Here is a 21,846-nt window from a genome sequence, read left to right as displayed (position 1 = left end):
TGTAAAAGACATGGGGAATCATAAAACCGACCTTGAATTGAAGTTTTTACGGATAAAACTTGGCTGGATAGAAGATTTTCGAGCAGGGGGTGTTGAGTCCGATCGGCCGCTAGAATGATTAGGGTTAGGATTATTTCATATTTTATGATATAAAACAAATGTTACACATTAGCCCTCAAGGTTTAAGGGATATGGTAACTTGGAAGGAAAGGTTAGGTAATTTAACATACCGGGAAGATGGTCAGGTCAACGAAAGATGCCAGACAACTCCCAAGAAAACATACATACTCTACACGCAGGAAGTCTTTAAACCGATAAATTAGCGGGCGTTACAGAAAAGACACAAATAAAGCATAAAGAAAGACAAAATCGAATAGACTCCCTTGGTAAATGTGTGGTGAATCGTCTTCCATGTCCTCCAATTCGAACACGATCAAAAAAAGCTACAATAACATAATTTCCCACGAACGATAGCGGCAATCCTGAAGCAACTTGCATCCCCACAATTGTTTAAAACTATAGCTCAACTACCATCTCACAAGAAACTTTGGAACAACCTGCAAGCAAGAGGAGAAACACCCGGAAAAACAAATAACTGAAAATAAAAATGAAAATAATATAAAATGAAAAGATATTACTGGGTTGCCTCCTGGGAAGTGCTAAGTTTACAGAAGAGTTTTTAGCCGGACTCGCTCCCGAAACCTCAATCAGGAGGCTTCTCCTTTATCCTCTTCCCATCTGTACTCCTCAACACTCTAATCTTACACATGGTCAGGAAGAAACCCATTTCAAAACTCTCATGGACCCAAAGATATGAATTCAACTTGGCCCACCAACTCTTAAATTTCCCATGACCGAACTGTATGATATGCATGTAATCCAAGAGGTGGTCTTTCCTACATAATGATTCGATGAAGTTAGGCGGGTAAGACAAATTCCAGCGCGCAATTTAATCTCTGAGCCTCGGTATCCTTTCTCTTTCAGCCAGTTTTTCAAACCTCGACACGCCCCGAATGGAGATTAAGTAAGGTTCATGTTTTGGTTTTCCAATATCGAGGTGTAATGTCATAGTAACCAAGTCACTTACATCCTCATGGCTCTCCTCACAAGGCTCCCTCTAGATTCCCACACTTGGCTCATTATACAATAAATCTTCAAGACGCTTTAAATCACCAAGTGGGCCAAACTCTTTTTCTTCACAACACGGAGTGGGAAAATCTATTAACTCATCACCAAATTCCAGCTCCCATAAAGGAATGTGCTCCTCCTACGTGGCGTTTTCCATTACCTCATCACCTTCAATTTCAACCACAGTGTTATTAGGTCACTCCACTACCTCTATCTCCTCATCGCCCCAAAAATCATCAATGGGTTCAAATCCAAAGTACCAAAGCGTGGAATGACGATAATCTAAGCCAACATGGCCAACGCTCTGCTGAACCGGAGGTGGGACTTCATCGTCCATTATGGTTTCCGGTTCCGGGACGTGTTCCAGCTCACAAACTATTTGCTCTGTACTGCTAAGATCTAATTCCTTTATACGAAATCCTACTTTACAGTGCGGAAATCAAAGGCAATTTATTATATTTATTTGATTTAATAAACAGTAATAAATAATCAACCCTAGGCGGACTCCTTACGAAGAACTAAATCTAGCAAGATTAAATAGTAAAGACTTATCAATAACCTAGCACTTTATAGATTTAGGTTAGCAGCACACTTAGGTTTATTCGACAATATTATTCCTATGACCTTATCATGACATCAATCATAAAATAATCAAAAACACGAAGTAATTAACCTAATAGCAATCCTATCATATGACAAACAATAATCAAGGAAAACTATAGAATAAAACTCATCAAACAATCCTAAGCATTCATACGCATCAATTAAATATAAATAAATCTTTTACTAAACCACAAAAACCATAACGTAAATAATCCCTAAGTCAAATCAAACATCAAAATAAGTTCATCATAAGCCTAGATAGTTCATGCAATTTAGCCTAGCGTCTTAGGTTTAAACAAAACAAGCAAATAAGAATTAATGGCGGTAAAATAACGAAAACGAAAGAAACAAAAGATAAAACCCGTGTTCTTCGCCTTCAACCAATATGCGCAACACCAGCTGATTCTTCGACTCCAAAGCTACCAAAATCTACTCTCCGACTCCTCGAAACTCACTAAATTCATCTGGAACTTCAGGGTATGCTTAAGGGTGAGTTTTGGTGTCTTTATACAGCAACAGGTGTCCAAAAATACGTAACGTGGGTAAACGAACTGGAAGCTTCTGAAACTGAGGCCGCCGCGCCATGCGGCGGGCTTGCCCTTCCCCGTCGAGCGGCGCTCCGGGAGGTAGGGGCTGGCCGGCCTAGCCGGTCCGGTTCTCTTCCTGGTCTGGTCTGGTTCGTTTCCTAATGGCTCGGTTCTCCAGTTCGGCTTGTTTTTGCTCCTTTTTCGTCCTCTTTTCACCTCAATTCAAACCCGAAACCTAAAATATAAAAATATGTTAGTAGTATACAAATATTACGAGAAACCGAACAAAACTAATAAAATAATAACTAAAATATATACGGGATTAATATATATTAAACGTTATATCAAATATCCCCACACTTAATCTTTTTTCGTCCCTGAAAAAGTCTCATTGCAACGGGATCAGAATCGGAGAAATACAGTATTACAAACATATAGGTTATCTTAAAACTTTTTAGAACAAAGCAAAAACTGCGATCACCGATATTGTTGTCCACTTAAACCCATGCCTTTGTCTTTACCGGGACAAGTAAGATCTAACTATTATTATTATTATTATTATTATTATTATTATTATTATTATTATTATTATATAATCTAGTGGAACCTACAGTCAAGACCCGCTTTATTTTAGATTTTACCGGATCAAACCACCCTAACTTGACTTAAACCTCATAATAGCATATTAAAACATTGTTGCACATTTTTCATGAATGGCTAAGACGATCAAGGATATTGTTTATCCACCTAAATTTAAACATCAAAGTATACCAACCAGCATTAGATCCGATTAAGGTTCAATTATTCAACTAACTAGCTAGGGTTCCCCACTACATGACATACCCCCGTTATCAAGCAACACCTCGGACCCATTACCACACGTGATTTTACAAGTTTCCATCTGTAGGTTTACATACGTCGTGTCTCTAGTTGATCCTGTTCTTAATGGTATGGGACGCAAGTAAGAGGACCATGTATGACTAACAGCGGGATGATCACTGGATCATCAAGATTTTACTACACTATAATTAATGTAAGTGAGTGTAACGGCAGTAAACTGCGGGTTTATGCTTAAAAGCTTTTATGATTTAAATATCCGAAGATACCCAGATGAACAACCGTAAAACGACCCGTGGTATCCGAACCCAAGGCATCCCATCAATACAAGATTTAAGGCTATAAAACCATACGCCTATGAAGTGTTAACCACTAAAACTAGAAGTGCAAGATTTAAGTTTATATCACCAGCTACACAGTATACTTTAACGTTTAAACCTACCCAAGCATCGTATGATAGTGTATTCAGATTTCTTTAAAATTTATAATTTTCTACAATCAAACTAAAAATGAGGCTTGAGTATGGCCCGACCTTTCATCTCGTATTTTATACAGACTTAACATGTTCCCCACTAAAAATCATATTTATCGTTAAAAATCAACTATCAAACTGCCCTTTCATTCTTAAGGCTGAGCCTACCGACACATCCCAAGTTAAGTGCGTGTTCTTTAATTATATCATATAATTAGTTGTTTGAAAAACCGATTCCCGATAAGTATCCTCATCTCCCATTTAAACGCAAAAAGAAACAAAATCAAGGGACATTTTTCAAAACTTTTTTTTACTTAAGTAGAAAACAAAATAGATTAAAAACATGTGTTCCTATCCCCACACTAAAAATTTGCATTGTCCTCAAGGCAGGGACGGAAACACGACTCAAAATTTTTAAAAAAAACCTAAAATTATAAAAATAAATAAGAACAAAAAGAATCTAAAAAAAATTAAAAACTAAAAAAATATAAAAAGAAAGTAAAAAGGAAAAGACTTAGCCGGTAATATGCGAATGAAATATGACGCTAAAGTCTTCTTCCATAAATGTCCTTCATCTCCGAACGTGCTCAACAACAAGTATCTCCTTTCTCTTGTACACGAACGGAATCAGCAACAATATCTAAAAATTCATCTTATCAACGATAGATATAATCATTCAAAGTACGTAACCAGACCAACCAACAAACATGAATAAAAGCAGCAAATAAATATTAAGAAAAGTATACGGCTCCTGCTGCTCCATCCCCACACTTGAATGTTGCATTATACTTCAAGGGGATCTTCTATCTCACACTCTCTTCCTTCAAAACTTTCAAAACTTAAAAAACAAATAAAAATTACAAAAAACTACATTAGTGACTCAAAGAAAAATAAAAATAAAATAGAAATAAAAATAGGAAAGAATGTACAAACTCTACACTTGAGTTTTCGCTCAAGATTCACGTGTGACAAATCAGTGCGATGGATTGAGAGGAGTTTCCTCCATCTCGATTGATTCCTCCGGTCCTCCAAGATAGTGCTTTAAGAGATGACCGTTCACCTTCCAAGATGTTCCATTATCCGGATTATCCAGCTCTACCACTCCATACGGGAAAACTTCTTTCACCAAGTACGGTCCCGTCCACTTCGATCTCAACTTTCCTGCAAACAACTTCAAACGAGAATTAAGTAAAAATACCTTATCACCTTTCTTGAACTCTTTGCAGCCTTTCAAACGCCGATCGTGTAAAGCTTTCGTCTTTTCTTTGATGTTCAACGATCGGGAATATGCTGCATCCCGAAGCTCTTCCAACTCATGAATCTGAAAGTACCTTTTCCTTGCGGCCTCGGTAAGATCGACATTCACTGTCTTCAACGCCCAAAAAGCACGATGCTCCAACTCAACCGAAAGATGACAAGACTTACCGTAAATAAGCATAAACGGTGTAGTACCCAACGGAGTCTTGTATACGGTTCGGAATGCCCACAATGCATCTTCTAACTACTCCGACCAATCTTTCTGACTCGCCCCAACCGTCTTCTCCAAATCCTCTTCACCCCTCGATTTGCATTCTCGACTTGACCATTCGTCTGAGGGTGATAGGCAGTAGAGGTACGATGAGTAACCCCATAACGAACTAACGCTTTCTCCATGACGGTATTACAAAAATGGGTTCCCCGATCACTAATGATATCTCTCGGAGTACCGAAACGAGTGAACAACTTCTTAAGGAACTTCACAACAACCGGGCATCGTTCGTAGCCAACGCTTGGGCTTCCACCCACTTCGACACATAATCAATCGCCATTAAGATATACTTATTACCGTTCGATGTGGGAAACGGTCCCATTAAGCCAATGCAAAAATTTCAAGAATTTGTATGGGGTTTTGAGGCATCTCATTCTTGGATGAAATATTACCTGTTCTTTGGCACGCATCACAAAGCTTCACAAACTCCTCAACATCTTTAACAACTGTCGGCTAATAAAACCCACTATCAAACACCTTCTGTGCGGTAGCATGCGCACCATGATGACCTCCAGTCAACCCTTCATGAACATGCTTAAGAATATCCCAACCTTCTTCTTTCGTCACACACCTCCTCAGAATCTGATCACCGCCAATCTTGAACAAAAACGGGTCATCCCATACATATCTATTCACATCCCAAAAAAACATCATTTTTTGTTGCGTAGTAATACCCTCCAAAACAAAACCATTAGCCAAATAATTAGTAAAATCAGTGAACCATGGCATACCTTGCTTCTCAGCCGCAACAAAATCGATCGACTCGTGAGGGAATGTATCACCGATCTCTTCCTCACGCAACTCTTCTCTCCTCGGATCTTCTAGGCGGGATAGATGATCGGCCGCTACGTTTTCCGCACCCCTCTTATCTTTAATCTCAATGTCAAACTCGGAAAGTAGAAGAATCCACCGTATAAGACGAGGCTTCGTGTCTTTCTTCTGAAAGAGGAAACACAAGGCCGCATGATAGGTAAAGACAGTGGTCTTCGAAAGTACGAGATACGAGCGGAACTTGTCAAATGCGAAAACAACGGCTAAAAGCTCCATCTCGGTGGTGGTGTATTTCTCCTGAGCGTAGTTCAACGTCTTGCTAGCATAATAGATGGGGTGAAAATGTTTATCTCGCCTTTGCACTAAAACCGCTCCAACTGCATAGTTACTAGAATCACACATGAGCTCGAACGACAAACTCCAATCGGGAGAACAAAGAATGGGAGCACTTACGAGCTTCTCTTTCAAATACGTGAACGCCTTCACACACTCATCATCAAATTCAAATGGCACATCTTTTTCGAGGAGTCGGGTCATCGGGCGAGTAATTTTAGAAAAATCATTGATAAATCGCCGATAAAACCCCGCATGACCCAAGAAATTCCTAATTGCTTTCACATTCGTTGGTGGAGGAAGTCTGCTTATAGTATCAATCTTTGCCCGATCCACCTCAATACCGTCTCTCGAGATCTTATGACCCAACACGATCCCTTCCGTCACCATAAAATGAAACTTTTCCCAATTCAACATCAACTTTGTTTCAATACACCTCTTTAACATCTTCTCAAGATTGGCCAAACAATGATCGAAAGAATTACCGTAAACCAAAAAATCATCCATAAATACCTCCATGGACGTCTCGATTATATCCTGAAATATGGCCACCATGCAACGCCGAAAATTAGCCGGAGCGTTACATAGTCCAAACGGCATGCGACGGTACGCAAAAGTGCCATACGGACATGTAAAATTCGTCTTCTCTTGGTCTTTTGGTGCAATGGAAATTTGAAAATAACCTGAAAAACCGTCAAGAAAACAGTAGAACTACTGACCTGCCAAACGCTCCAACATCTCATCAATAAACGGCAACGGGAAGTGGTCCTTCCGGGTGGCATTATTCAACCGCCGATAGTTAATACACACTCGCCAACCGGTAACCGTACGCGAAGGGATAAGCTCATTCTTCTCATTCATTAAAACAGTCATACCTCCCTTCTTTTGAACAACTTGAGTTGGGCTCACCCATGGAGAATCGGAAATCGGGTAAATCATACCGACATACATCAACTTCAATACCACATTATTTACCACCTCTTGCATATTCGGATTGAGACGTCTTTGTGGTTGCACCACCGGTTTGTACTCATCCTCCATTAAAATCCAGTGTGTGTAATAAGCGGGGCTAATCCTTGAATATCAGTAAGTCTCCATGCAATCGCCCCTTATGTAGCTTCAACACGTATATCAACTTTGACTTTTCTTCTTCCGTCAACTTGGAAGACACAATAACGGTCAAGTTCGAGCCCTCATCAAGATACGCATACTCCAAGTATGATGGGAGAACTTTCAACTCCAATGGACCGGGTTTCTCCTTGGAACCCACCTCATTCTCACAACTAATCTCATTCACCTCGATCATCTCGGGCAAACCCGAAATCTCAGCCAACTCATCACAAACCGAATCGTTCTCACACGACTCATCCTCACGCAAATCATCACAATCGACTAAACCATTACTTCCCACGAGATCCGTACCGCAAATGTAATCAAAGCATTTATCCACACCTGCAATAAAGGAGTTAATAAAATAAATTGAGTGGCATGGACCACTGAAATCATCTTGATCACTCGGATGCTTCATCAATCTTGCGACATCATAAGTAACATTTTCATCACCAACCCGAAGCGTGATATTCCCATCATACACATCGATAAGTGCCTTTGTAGTACGTAGGAACGGACGACCAGGAATAATGGGAACCTTCTCTTCAGCCTCCATGTCAAGCACCACAAAGTCAACCGGGAACACAAACTTATCCACCTTCACTATCAAATTCTCGATAATACCTCGCGGGTACTTAACCGAACTATCGGCCAACGACAAAGACATGCAAGTCGGTGTAAGCTCTCCTAACTCTAACTTCTCATACAACAAATACGGCATCAAATTTATACTTGCACCCAGATCCGCCAATGCATGGCTCATCGCATCACTACCAAACAAACACAGAATCATAAACACACCCGGATCCGACAACTTCTCGGGCAAGCGGTTCAACACTACCGCCGAACAATCTCCCATAAGTGGAATTGATGACACTTCCCCCAACCTATCTTTCCTCTTCAACGGGTCCTTCAGAAACTTCGCGTACTTCGGCATGTGTTGGAGGGCTTCAATGAACGGTTGATTAATCTTCAACTGTCGGAACATATCAAGAAAGTGCCCATACTCCCACATATATTTCTGGTGTTTCGCGCGAGCGGGATACGGGATACGAGAGTGGGCAACCAAAGGTGACGGCCAGACTTCAACCGGTTTCTTCTCTACATGTGGTGCAACTGGTGCGGTGTTCTTCACTTTACCTGGTACTTCCATCTCGATCCCTTCATCCATCACCTCCTCATCTTCCACTTCAACCTCATTCCTTCGCACCTCGTGACCTAAAACCATACCGCTACAAGTAGTAATTGCCATTATTTGAGCGGCCGGATTCTGCTGAGTAGAACTTGAAAACTATCCCGGGTGTCTCTCATTCAATTGTCGGGCAATATCACCAATGGTTCGTTGCATGTCGAGCATAGCTGATTGTTGATTCTTGAAAAGCAGATCATGCTCGGCAAGGGTCTTTTGAGTGGCTTGATCTCTAGTGATGATTTTCTGCATCATCTCGTCCAACTTCTTACTCAGATCCAGCACATTATTCAAACTTTGACCATTGGAGCCATCATTGTTATACTGTCCCTGATTTCGGTTATAGGGAACTTGGAAACCAGGTGGCCCACCGGCCGGACGCCAATTCGAGTTACTTTGACCTTGATTCTGATTCTGATTCTTATAGTTGTTCCAGTTCTGATTGTTGTTGTTGTAAGCATTAGGGAACCTGTTCTGACCAGCCACAAAATCAACATCTTGATTATTCATCAATGGACACTCCAGCGTGCCATGACCCCCTCTACACATCTCACACTTATCCACCTTAGCCTTTAACTCTTTTATCTCTCAGGTAAGATTCTCCAAAGCAACAGCCATACCAGTATCCAAATTAACCTGGTGTACACCTCAAGCAGATGAGGGTGTACTAGTGACGGGATTGGAATTCTTGCCTCGTGGCTTCTTCGCGTACTCAGATTGCGCGAAACTTTCAAACATCTCGTTACACTCGGTCACATTCTTCTTATCTATCAGATTACCCCCAGCAGCTGTGTCAAACCTTGCTTGAGCCTCATAAGTAAGCCCATTGAAAAACTTCTCAACAAGGGCCCAAGGTGTAAGCCCATGTTGTGAACAACGGGAAAGCAGATTCTAAAAGCGCTCCCAAGCTTGGTAATACGCCTCATCCGGTTCCATGTGGAAGGAGTGGATCTGATCACGGAGGCGAGAGGCCTTAGCAGGTGGACAGTACTTCTTAAGTAATGCATTATGAAGCGCCTCCCATGTGGTGAATGTTCCAGCAGGCTGCGAATCGAGCCAAGTGGCGGTACAACCCGAAAGTGTAAATGGGAACAAGTGTACGAAGATCGCATCCTCATTAGCACCTTGCAAATTGAACGTTTTGAAGACACGAGTCAGGCGGTTGATGTGTGCCGGTGCATCTTCATCTTCACGGCCATGAAACTAGTGGTGTTGGGTGATGTTGTTCATGACATAGGATGGGATCTGCCACGAGTTATGGATATTAATGTCGGGAGCGAAATGGGTGAGTGATCTCCATGAAACCCTTCAAAAGCTTGCTGGTACACGGTGCGGTTATTCTCGTCCATTGGAACGGGTCTAGGACTTGGTCGTGGTGAATTGGCGGGTGATGACGTTGGTGAAGTATCTATGGTGATCGGTTGCTTTTAAGACGATGATGAATTTGAACTTTCTTCGGACTTCAACGAAGTAGGTCCAAAGCAATCTAACGGCGGTCCATGCGAATGAAGATGTGGCGTATACCTACAATAATGCACAAGATCGAGTAAGTAGTTTCTAATAAAACAAACTAATAATTAAAAACAAACTAGACTTAATTAGACTCCAACGACTCAAACAAAACGTAAAGCAAAACAAGTAGCATGTATGTAACAAATAGGTCCAATCAAAGCTAATAATGCAATTACCAAAAGTCCCCGGCAACGGCGCCAAAAACTTGAAGTGCTTGAAGTAGTTTAACAATTATTAACTAAATTAACTAAAAATAAACACTAAGTAATACTCTAGACTCTCTAAAACTCGACTAAACTACTAACCGGCAAGTGAACCGATCGACTCTAGTAAAGCTAAGTAAGTTCGGATATCGAACCCACGAGACTCTCTAAATTACGTTTATTAGCTAATTAGACTCGACTACAAAATACGACTTATTAATTATATTTGTTTGGGGGGGTTTATTTAAAATACTAATTTAATACTATAATTAAAAACTAATTAAGAAAACAAGTAATTCAAACGAAAACAAAGTTTGTTATGAAAATAAGATGATAATAACAAAACTACCTAGTCTAGACTCTCCTAAATTTCAGTAATGAATTGACTCGGGAAAATATTTAGCTATGGACTGGGATCGTAAAATAAACACTTTAAAAGAAAACTCGAACAGGACCCCTGACCCTTCTAAAGAGACACCTATGGATTTCTAACAAGTTTTAATGCACACCAGTATTGAAAATCAAGTTCCCTTACGATCACCTAATTAATTATGATCTAGTTCCTTTATACGAAATCCTACCTTACAGTGCGGAAATCAAAGGCAATTTATTATATTTAATTGATTAATAAACAATAATAAATAATCAACCCTAGACGGACTCCTTACGAAGAACTAAATCTAGCAAGATTAAAAAGTAAAGACTTATCAATAACCTAGCACTTTATAGATTTAGGTTAGCAGCACACTTAGGTTTATTCGACAATATTATTCCTATGACTTTATCATGACATCAATCATAAAATAATCAAAAACACGAAGTAATTGACCTAATAGCAATCCTATCATATGACAAACAATAAACAAGGAAAACTATGGAATAAAACTCATCAAACAATCCTAAGCATTCATACGCCTCAATAAAATATAAATAAATCTTTTACTAAGCCATAAAAACCATAACGTAAATAATCCCAAAGTCAAATCAAAACATCAAAATAAGTTCATCATAAGCCTAGATAGTTCAAGAAATTTAGCCTAGCCTCTTAGGTTTAAACAAAATAAGCAAATAAGAATTCATGGTGGTAAAATAACGAAAACGAAAGAAACAAAAGATTAAACCCGTGTTCTTCGTCTTCAACCAATATGCGCAACACCAGCTGATTCTTCGACTCCAAAGCTGCCAAAATCTGTTCTCGGAATCCTCGGAACTCACCAAATTTGTCTGGAACTTCAGGGTATGCTTAAGGGTGAGTTTAGGGGTCTTTATATAGGCAACAGGTGTCCAAAAATACGTAAGGCGGCTAAACGGCGGGCTTGCCCTTCCCCGTCGCGCGGCGCTCTGGTAGGTAGGGGCTAGCCGGCCTAGCCGGTCCGTTTCTCTTCCTGGTCTGGTCTGGTTCGTTTCCTGATGGCTTGGTTCTCCGGTTCGGCTTCTTTTTGCTCCTTTTTCGTCCTCTTTTCACCTCAATTCAAACCCGAAACCTAAAATATAAAAATTTGTTTATAGTATACAAATCTTACGAGAAACCGAACAAAACTAATAAAATAATAACTAAAATGTACACGAGATTAATATATATTAAACGTTATATCAAGTATGCTTTCATGGCCTTCACCTCTTCCAGTTCATCTGAGGTAAGTTCTGAACTGTGCTCTCTATCTTGTATTAATAAGTTAGATTCATAGACTAGTCTCATAATAGTAATCTACTTAGAGAAATGGAGGAAATAAAACATGAAAACCTTACCCTTAAGAAACTTGAGAAAGCTTTAAAAGAAAAACTAGAGGCACAACAAAAGGATTTTTTAAAACTTCAATCTGATTTCAGCATAAAATGTTGTCACCACTTAGATGCTAAACAAAAAATTTCAAATTAACCGCCACGTTAGATGCTTCTAAGTTGGATATTGCTAAGTTAATCAATAAATTTGAAAATGCCTAATTTAATTTTAAGAAATTTGATGTCTCTAGTGCTGTCATTGAATCCATGATTGAAAACCAGTTAAAATGGAAAGAAAACAAGGGTGTGGGTATTGGGTACAGTATGGTTCCCCCTCCATATAATTACAACTACATTGGACTTCCTCTTACCAAAGAAGAAAAAGAAATGGAAAAATTCATGCAGTATGGTAAGCCGATTGCAAATGGCAAAGGTGATGTTGGTTCAGTTAGCGCTACTAAATCAACATTTGGGGTGAATGATACTAATGTGTATACTTCACGTGCAGATGAAGTAATTATTGAGGATTGGACTGATGATTCACCCATTTTGAATAACAAAGATATTGATTCTCATGTTTTTTTAAATTTGCCTGTTTTGAACTCTATTACTACTGATGCTTGTGTGGGCTCTGTTTTAAAGAGTAAAGACAGTTGTGTGGTTGATCTTGCTAAAACTTCTAAAAACAGTGATTTGCTTTCAAATAAACTTGATAAAAATAAAAATTTGCATAAATATTTATCACCCAAATTTGTTAAAGAAGGAAGTTCATGTACTCATAATTGTGAAAAATCCAGTGCTAAGTCCATAGCGGGACAAACAGGCTCACACAACAGAGCAAGACCAGGAATTGGCCATAAAAAAATTTTTGTTAATAGGCAAACGTGTTTTAATTGTGGCATTCCTGGTCACATTGCTAAAAACTGTCCACACCTTCCGTATGTCCCATACTATAGATATCATTAGAGGACTATGCCTCGAAATACCTACAAAAATTTTAATTCAAATAAAACAAGGTATTATGAGGCAAAGCCCTCTGACGGTGATTGGAGAAGAAACAAGGTTGACAGGTCAAGTTCCCATCAGACCAAGCCTACTTTGTTTCAAAAGCGTGATGGAAATTCAGTTTTGGCTCCGAGACCCAAGTGGGCCTCAAAATTGAAATCGTTCAAGAAGTCAAAGTCAAATGTGTCTTCCGTCCTCAAACCAGAGACTAGGTCAACCGTTTATACAAATAACAAAAATTTAAAACCTAATTATAAATGGTTGCCTAAATCTCCGATGACCAAGTCATCAAAAACTTCTTGTTCAATCTTTGATAATCAGGAAGACATGGGCATGGCAACCCGTAAATCACCCAGAACGACTATGGACTCGGTACCTAAAACTAACTAATCTCGCAAATCGTGCAGGAACAGCTATGGAGGAATATCATCAGGCCCTGGTATGGATAGTGGTTGTTCCAGGCACATAACGGGAGATATCTCTCAACTGCATGACATTTAAACCTTCAATGGAGGGTATGCTTTCTTTACGGAAGAAGAGAAGGGAAAGATTACACAGAAGGGTAATGTAAGTAATGGTGTTCTTAAGTTTGAGAATGTGAATTATGTTCTGGAGTTGAAACACAGTCTGCTCAGCATCTCGCAAATTTGTGATAAAGGTTTTTCAACTCATTTTACTAACAAAGATTTTGAAACCTGGTATCATTATACCAGAAGATTGGGTTCTTGTCCGATTACAAAGAAAAGATAATGCAAAAAACAACAAACATTGTCCACATCCATTGCTAAGGCTGAGTATGTTGCTGCTTCCGCCAGCTGTTCACTGGTTATCTGAATGCAACATCAATTGCTGGACTACGGTTTGGAATTTCTTAACACCCCAACTTTTTGTGATAATGATGCTGCTATTGCTATTGTTAAAAATCCGGTTCAGCATTCTAAAACCAAGCACATTAACATCAAAATTCATTTTATTCGTGAATTCATCTTGAGCAAGTTCACACTGATAATAATGTGGCAGACTTATTTACAAAACCGGTCGGAATAGCTAGATTTAATGTGCTTGTAGGGTTTCTTAAAATGCTATGTTTCGATGACTAAGTCTTTTTGAGGTTAAATTTGTAAATAAAAGTTTTTTTTTTGTTCGGTTATAATTTTTTACAAATTTGGGGGGTGGGGAGTCAAAAATACAAAGAGTGTGTGTGTATTCTTAATTAAAATAAATTGTTTTTGTTCTATCACTTAAAAATATGCCGGTCACTCAAGTTCGAGAGACATATTTTTATATTTGGTTCTATCGTCTTCCTGTAGACATACGGGATAGCCATTTATCTAAGGACTGAAAGTGACTGGGGCGACCAAATTTAAAAATGTCTTTGATTTAACTATCTGATTTTAATTCTTTCGCTTAAAAATATGTCGGTTACCTAAGTTCGAGGGACATATATTAATATATGTTTGGTCCTACTGTCTACTTGTAGACATACGGGATTGCCATTTACCTGAACGCTGAAATGACTGTGGTGACTGAATCTAAAAATGCCTTCTAAATAAACTTCTGGGAAGTGATATGATTATTCAGCTAAAAACTTTATAGAAGCTTGAATATTTTCAAATGAAAATTGATCCAACCTTTGAAAAATGATAGATAAATTGATTATGTGTGCCTAACGTGTGAAGTTATTAAGCTAAAAGGCTTTCGAACAGCCATTGATTTGTATGGTAGCTTTCCATGATAAGTAAGAGTTTAAAGTGATATAAACTAAATCTGCTAAACATACTCTGGAGAGTCATTTTGAAGATGTGTGCATGTCTCTAGATACATCTCTCCGAATGATAGGCAGAAAAGTAATTACCCAGTCATACACGAGCCCATTAGTGTCTTGATCACCAAAAATATTATGCTTTCTTGTTATTATTAAAAAAATGTATATATATAAAAATTGGCATTAAAATTTTTTTTAAAGGCTGTCAAACTAGAACTACAAGGGTGGGGCATTCAAATAAGTCATATATATCCTGAATGCAAGGCATGTAAGTCCGGATGGCATGTAAGTCCAACGCTCAACCTTAAAGCTTAAAATTATTTTTATATAGAGAAAATCTTTTGATAAAGCATTAAGGGGTTGGAGTTAAATTGGGATGATCTGAATACGCCTTGAGAAGAGATAAGGGGCATCATAGGTACAAAAGTGATGTCCATATAAGCTTTATGCCTAGTTGAATCTAAGCATATCACTGATGCAATGAAAATCATGCTAAGTATCTAATTACCTGCTATCAACCTCTTCACTATGTCATAACAATACTGAAAATGAATCATTGTGAAAGCATCTTAATCAATATGATTTCATATTCGGATCTTTTCATAAAAGGGTTGCTTGTTTAACACAGCTGAAATTTGACCCCAAAATATGTTAAAATTACTGAATGTCGGGTGGTTAAATTGTTTTGTTTTTAGTGTAGTTTTTTGTTCTATTTATTTTTTATTTGTTCTGTTTTTACCTCATGCTTACTCGTGTTGAAACAAATGATTGACTCTCATTTTTACCTTATATGTTAAAATATGTTAGAAGGAGATGCTTCTTATGTACCCGAGGTTTCTACAGATGATTTTTGACTCTAATTATCCTGACCTGATTAAATCTGTAGAGGCACTCGACCTGAAAGCGTTGGTGTGACATCCCACACTTTCACGTTAACACCGTTAACCCAACTCCGTTTCCGCACACGTCATTATATAAAAATAATACCTCAAGGATTTGTTTATAATATTATCTGTGTGAAATTATGTGCTAAATGTTTATGTGTTTAGTTATTGCTTGTTTCATGAAATTGCGATCGATTGCGCGTGAATTGTACGTTCTCGGCGTTTATAAAATAGTTTTAGCAAAGATATCAATGAGACTTTTTTTTCTAACTTGGATTAGTATTTTAGTCATAATGGTTTATTATAACCCGGTCCGTTGTTAAAAAGTTTGTTTAAAGCCAAAACTCATTCTAAAAGGACTATACTTGTAAATGTAGTTAAATATAATATTAATAAAATAATCAAATCCTAACCCCACCCCTAAAAACCATCGATCACATCTGCTCCCCTCTTACAAAACACCAATCCCAAGCCTAACCCTAATTCATCTTCAATTCAACATTGATTCTTGCAATTGGTGTTGTTTTTGATTGATTCTCATCATTCCTAACGTTAATTGGTAAGTCTTATGCATCAATTTCATGTTTTGATAAGTCATTGTGAAACCCTAGATGTTAAATATCTGTAATATTGATGATTATGGCGATTAATTGATGAATTAGAAACTTAGAGATGTCGTAAACATGTTAGGGTTTGAGTTTTGTTGATAATAGTTTGCCGACAGATTCATACTCGTTTATTGTTTGATCTACAACTCAATGATACTTAATCCTTTTTCATATATTCTTATTCCATGAAGTTACAATTTGAATCTAGTTTCTAGAAAGGTATGATTTGTAATTTTTGGACAAGATTTGTATGGTTTTTATGATTTTATAAAAACATAGGTCAAAGCTGATTCGGGGAGTTATATTCTGGTCTGTCTTTCCGACACCATTCCTCCCTAATGACAAAGCCAAACGGGTTGGTTTCACTTCTGGAACTTAGTATTATGATTTTAGGAGACAAACCAATTAGCCTTGCATAATTTGGATAAATGAGTTGATAGAACCATGAAAATATTTTTTGTTGCGCAATCTGTTGAACTGTTTGTACCTATCTGCAATGATTGAATTATTGTGATCTTTTTATATATGATAAAAATATAATAAAAATTTTTTGAGAAACCTAATCCTTATATTCTACTGTGATAAATTTTGTAGAAATTATCTTTTAGTTTTTCATAGTGAATAAAATCAGTTTGTACATGCTAAAATCTGTCTCGTTAACTGAATGATCATAAGTTAAGTTGTATGACGAATATTTGATTGCTTTGCCATGATATGATGTGTGGATACATGTTAGGACTTTTTGGTACAGTTAACATTACTTATTATCACCAATGAGTCGTCGGGTCATGTTTGTGTTTGTGTATGAGTCCATACGTGAGTCTTAGAGTCTTGTGTTATTGAACACACTCTCAGAACTTAAACACTTGTAATAGGTAACAGTTAACGAGTCAAGTGCATTCATTTGGTTTAAGAAAAGTCCATTACATGCGTCACCAGGTGAGTTCATGCTTTTTCCAACTTGTTTTCTAGATTGAAAACACAACTATTTTCGTATACTTGTTTTCTGGATTGAAAACAACAAAACTATTTTCGTATACTTGTTTTCTGGATTGAAAACGACAAAACATTTTCCTTGTTTTCTGGATTGAAAACACAAAACATTTGCTTATACTTGTTTTCTGGATTGAAAACGCGGATATGCTTACATATTGGTTTTCTGGAGGAAACCGCAGCGACTTATTTTGGATTTATGTATTTCCTATATATCACAAGTGTATACTAGATGCCCTCATATCACTTAAAGTCCTTATATACCTTGAACCGTTAGGATGGGATCACAGGGAAATTTAAGTAGTACTACTGGGTTTGACAAACCCCACCTACTATAACTCGACTGGAGGTCGAACGGGTGTAAATTGTCCTAACATACATCGCCAGTGTTTTGTGATAGACATGGTAAGAAGGCATACAGACAGTCAGCTTCGGTTCAAACGTCTAGTAGCTTGTAAATGGGTTAGCTACCCTGGTATGTTTGAATAGTGCTAAATCCACATACACTACTTATGCTACGTACACTATCTATACTATATATACTACTACTACAACTTATGAACTCATCAACCTCGTGTTGACCCTTGAGTATTTATACTTACCCAGGTTGCTAGATGTGCTAAGGAGTGGATTGCATTGCATGCGTCTGGAGTCACACTTGTCGCATGAACTTTATATTTCACATTATTTACATTAGATGGGTTGTGCATGTTTTGAACACATGGTTCATTGTTTTTAAAAATTTACTTATACGCTTCCGCAAAACTTTAAATTGTTTGGATTGGATTTTGTGTTCTCATGTTTGAACGAGACGTAAATAAATGTTTTGAATATTTTAATTTGGTTGTTTGGTATAACGAATGAGCTAGATCCTGGTATGTCACATGCCTCGCGATAAAATTCTATTAGTCGAAATTAGGGGTGTGACAGTTGGGTCCTAATACCTTTGGCTTAATGAAACAATCAAGGAAGGGAGCCAAGGTGGTTTATCAAGGTCTTCATCTGTTGGTCAAGTTTGGAAGATTTGCTGAGACCGAGGTTAATGTTGATGTTGCTAGTGCTACTGTAGCTGAGGAACACGTGGTTCCTGCTCAAAGGCACGTTACCGCCTTTAAGGCATTGTCCGATAATGATGAGCTTGATAGTTCTCCACCACAACCAATGGAGACTGAACACCAGGTACAACAATCAGTACCTACTGCTAAATAGGAAGAGTTTAAAGTATTCAAAGAAAAGATCCAGTCGACTGCATTGAAGCCTCCTCAATCAGTAACTGTGACACATGTTGTAGAAGAGCCAGCCACCGATCTCATTCCACGTAAACGACAAAAGAAAGATCCAAGACCGGGTGTGCTGGTTAGTGATGTTATACCAACTACCCAACCAACTGTTGCTAAGCCCGTTACTGTTGAAGCTCAGACTACTCAAGGCCCATCTATTGCTACTCAACAAACTCAAGAACAGATTTTGAAGATATTACACATGAGTTTGATTTTGAGACATATATTCAGTCCACCACTAAACCATCGGGATCGTCTGACCCGATTGGTCAAGAAAGTTCAAGTGCAGCTGACAAGATTGCTCATATTCTGGCCATGCAAGACAATTTTTACAAGACAAAGGCAAGAGGATTGCTCTTGAAGCTGAACCCGTTGATGTGCAGGCACTACAACGCCGAGTCTTTGAGCTTGAGCAAGATTCGGTGGTGAAAGATGTTATTTAAGAACTTGAAGCTAGTAACACCGACAAAGACTCAAATATTCAGGAGCTTCAAGCAAGCATGGGTGGCCTTACTGCACTATATTTGGATCTCCAACAAAAGCTCAGTCAAAAGTTTGGAGATGAATTCAAAAGTCGTGATAATCAAGGTGCCACTGTGGATAGTGATTCCGATTTACGCCCTGCTTCAAACATTGATACCTCTGCGGCAATGGAAAAATATATGACCACTCCACCAAAGTCAGATAAGAAGAAGAAGAGGTTGATGAGGAAGATGCTAATAAGAAGAAACTCAAACTAGAATGTTGTATCTTCTGATCACCCCGAGAAATTTCTTGTGGAACTGCAAAAGGGTTTCTCTGATAAATATGGTGATTGTTCTGGGGTTGTCTCGTGGGGATATGATGTAGATAAGGAGATGTGGTGGTCAAGAGAAAGTCGGGTGGCATCGAATATTACAAGAAAATGAAGAGTTTAGGTTCGTGGACGAAGGTTGACTTAACTGATTTGATCAATGCTCCTTTCCACAACCCTAACAATGACCCAAAGGCAATAAAGTTCTGGAATTATTTGAGCAACCAAGTGGAGCATGGATTTCCAAATATGCCTACTGCCGAGTCGTTTCTTAAGAAGGCTAAAGGTGTTCGTGATCCTCACACCAACAAGACGATAATGAATGTAATGTGGCCGCCAACTGATAAAGTGACATCAATTCCGATCACCAAGAGATTTCCTGAGGGAACTCTTGATGGAATGAAGTTTTGGACGTATGACGGCGAAACGGCTACGGTGATCATCAGACTTGTCAAGGGTCAATACCGTCTTGTCGATCCAATGGACTTACTGAATTTTGGTGAAAAGGATATAAAGACACTTAGCGGATTTCAGATTACAACTGAACCACTTTATGAGCCAGCCGCTAAGGAGTATACTAAGATGGTGGGATCGATCTTCCGAACAGGGCTATGGGCAGGTGCTTATAAGGAAGCTGATGCTGACATACTTGAGCACTAGTGATGATGAAGCAATAAACCAAAGGGGAGAATGTTGGACTATATTTTTATGGTTTATGCTTTATGATTGGGCTTGGTGTTGGGCTACACCATGTAAACCGAAATCAAGGGATTTCGGTGGGCTTTGTATGTACTTGGGCTTAGGTATAATACGTGACTATATATGATGTATGTAGTTTGTATTAGGGTTGGTTGTTGGTCGTTGGTCATTTTGTTAGCCGAATAGAGAAAAAGAGTCGTCGTGTAAGTTGATATTAAGGGCTTAAGCACCCGACGTAATATACCTGTGTTTTGAAGCAAGATCTATTGTATTTATTGTGTTACTTTGATTGTTCTAGAATCGGTTTTTTGTTAGATTCCGCCTAACAAAGGATTTACTTGATATCACATTGAAAGATCCTTCCACGGGACTTACAATCTTACTAACTGTGCAAGACCTGACATTTCTTTTGCAGTTAGTTTGTTAGCAAGATTTAGTTCAGCCCCTCCTAAAAGGCACTGGAATAGGATTAAACACATTTTTGGATACCTTCGAGGTGCTGTTGATTTAGGCTTGTTTTATCCTAAAGATTCAAAAGAAGGGTTAGTTGGTTATGCAGATCATCTGATCCCCATAAAACAAAATCTCAAACTGGATACGTATTTAAGAATGGAGTAACTGCAATTTCATGGCGTTCTCAGAAACAAATACTTGTTGCAACATCTTCAAACCATGTTGAAGTCATTGCACTGCATGAAGCTTCAAGAGAATGCGTATGGTTAAGATCTATGTCACGACACATATTGACTTTTAGTGGACTAGAGAAAGATCGAAGTCCAGCTCCTATCTATGAAGATAATGCAGCTTGTGTCTCGCAGATGAAGGAAGGGCATATCAAAAGTGATAGAACAAAGAATATACCACCAAGATACTTTGAGTATACTCGGAACCTTATTAAAGATAATCAGGTTGAGATGAGATATGTCCAATCGAGCAACAACTCAGCTGATCTTTTTATAAAAGCACTTCCCACAGCAACATTTTGGAAACACGTTCATGACATTGGCATGCGCCATGTATAAAGGATGTAACACATTATATATTGCAACTTGAGGGGGAGCTACAAACTGCACTCTTTTTCCCTTAGCTAAAGTTTTTTTTCCCATTGGGTTTTTCTTCAGCGGGGTTTCTAACGAGGCAGTACTTCAAGACCCCAAAGTTTGCAAAGTGTCATCCAAGGAGGAGTGTTATGAATATCTAGTTCAAGATCAAGGTTTACCGATCTAGATCTACCAAGCAAGTGGATGAGCTCTTTGTCAAACTTTTTGAAAATGTACCATACTACATGTCCATCAAATAGTTAATCTTGTCTTGAGAAAAATTTAATCTTTTGTAGTATAAATACTAGCTCAATGTAAATGAGAAATGCACCTCATACATACACATTCATAAGTGATACATTTCACTACTTTCTCTTTTTGTCAAAATTTCTAAAGTTCTCAAGTTTTAGCACTAATCTTGTGTTAACAACATATCTAAATCTGGATTTTATTTGTGTAATTTGTCTTTTTCTTTATTGAATCAGTGGATTTGTTTAAAACAACAAACTTTTTAATGGTTTATTTTTTATTTGCAATTGTCTCAGATTTTTAATTGGATTCAGATATATATATTTTTACTTCAAGTACGTAAGTATTAAATGATAGGAGATTATAAATGATAAATCTAACGTTCTTACATTGTGAATTAATGTTAATTAGGTAAGACACCCGTCACACTGCGAAAGACAGGCGCTGCGGTCAGCAAAAAAATAACTTCATCAATGTCCAAATATAAAAAACCATTAACATATTAAAAACGAAACCAGTGCGTTACGGATGCCAACTAACGTGAATTCGGTTGATGTCAACGGTGATGGTGCTAAAAAAACTGTTTGTTTCGGTC

General features: G+C 38.2%; 2 protein-coding genes across 2 annotated transcripts; both read right to left on the bottom strand.

Moving 5' to 3' along the window:
- Window positions 1–4,540: 4,540 nt before the first annotated feature.
- LOC143635369 (uncharacterized) lies at window positions 4,541–5,005 on the bottom strand. The gene is made up of 2 exons (XM_077103222.1): window positions 4,774–5,005; window positions 4,541–4,728 (listed from the first exon to the last, which is right to left on the bottom strand). The coding sequence occupies exons 1-2, from the start codon at window positions 5,003–5,005 to the stop codon at window positions 4,541–4,543; spliced, it is 420 nt and encodes a 139-aa protein (XP_076959337.1).
- A 2,263-nt stretch (window positions 5,006–7,268) lies between these two features.
- On the bottom strand, window positions 7,269–8,561 carry LOC143635368 (uncharacterized). Its single transcript, XM_077103221.1, has 3 exons — window positions 8,363–8,561; window positions 7,817–8,257; window positions 7,269–7,651 (listed from the first exon to the last, which is right to left on the bottom strand). The coding sequence occupies exons 1-3, from the start codon at window positions 8,559–8,561 to the stop codon at window positions 7,269–7,271; spliced, it is 1,023 nt and encodes a 340-aa protein (XP_076959336.1).
- Window positions 8,562–21,846: the final 13,285 nt, after the last annotated feature.

This window comes from Bidens hawaiensis, unplaced genomic scaffold, assembly GCF_021521415.1.
Source record: "Bidens hawaiensis isolate Kalapana, Puna unplaced genomic scaffold, B.hawaiensis_p1.1 tig00007455_1, whole genome shotgun sequence".
NCBI classification, from domain to species: Eukaryota; Viridiplantae; Streptophyta; class Magnoliopsida; order Asterales; family Asteraceae; genus Bidens; species Bidens hawaiensis.
This window is presented reverse-complemented; position numbering and strand designations above follow the sequence as displayed.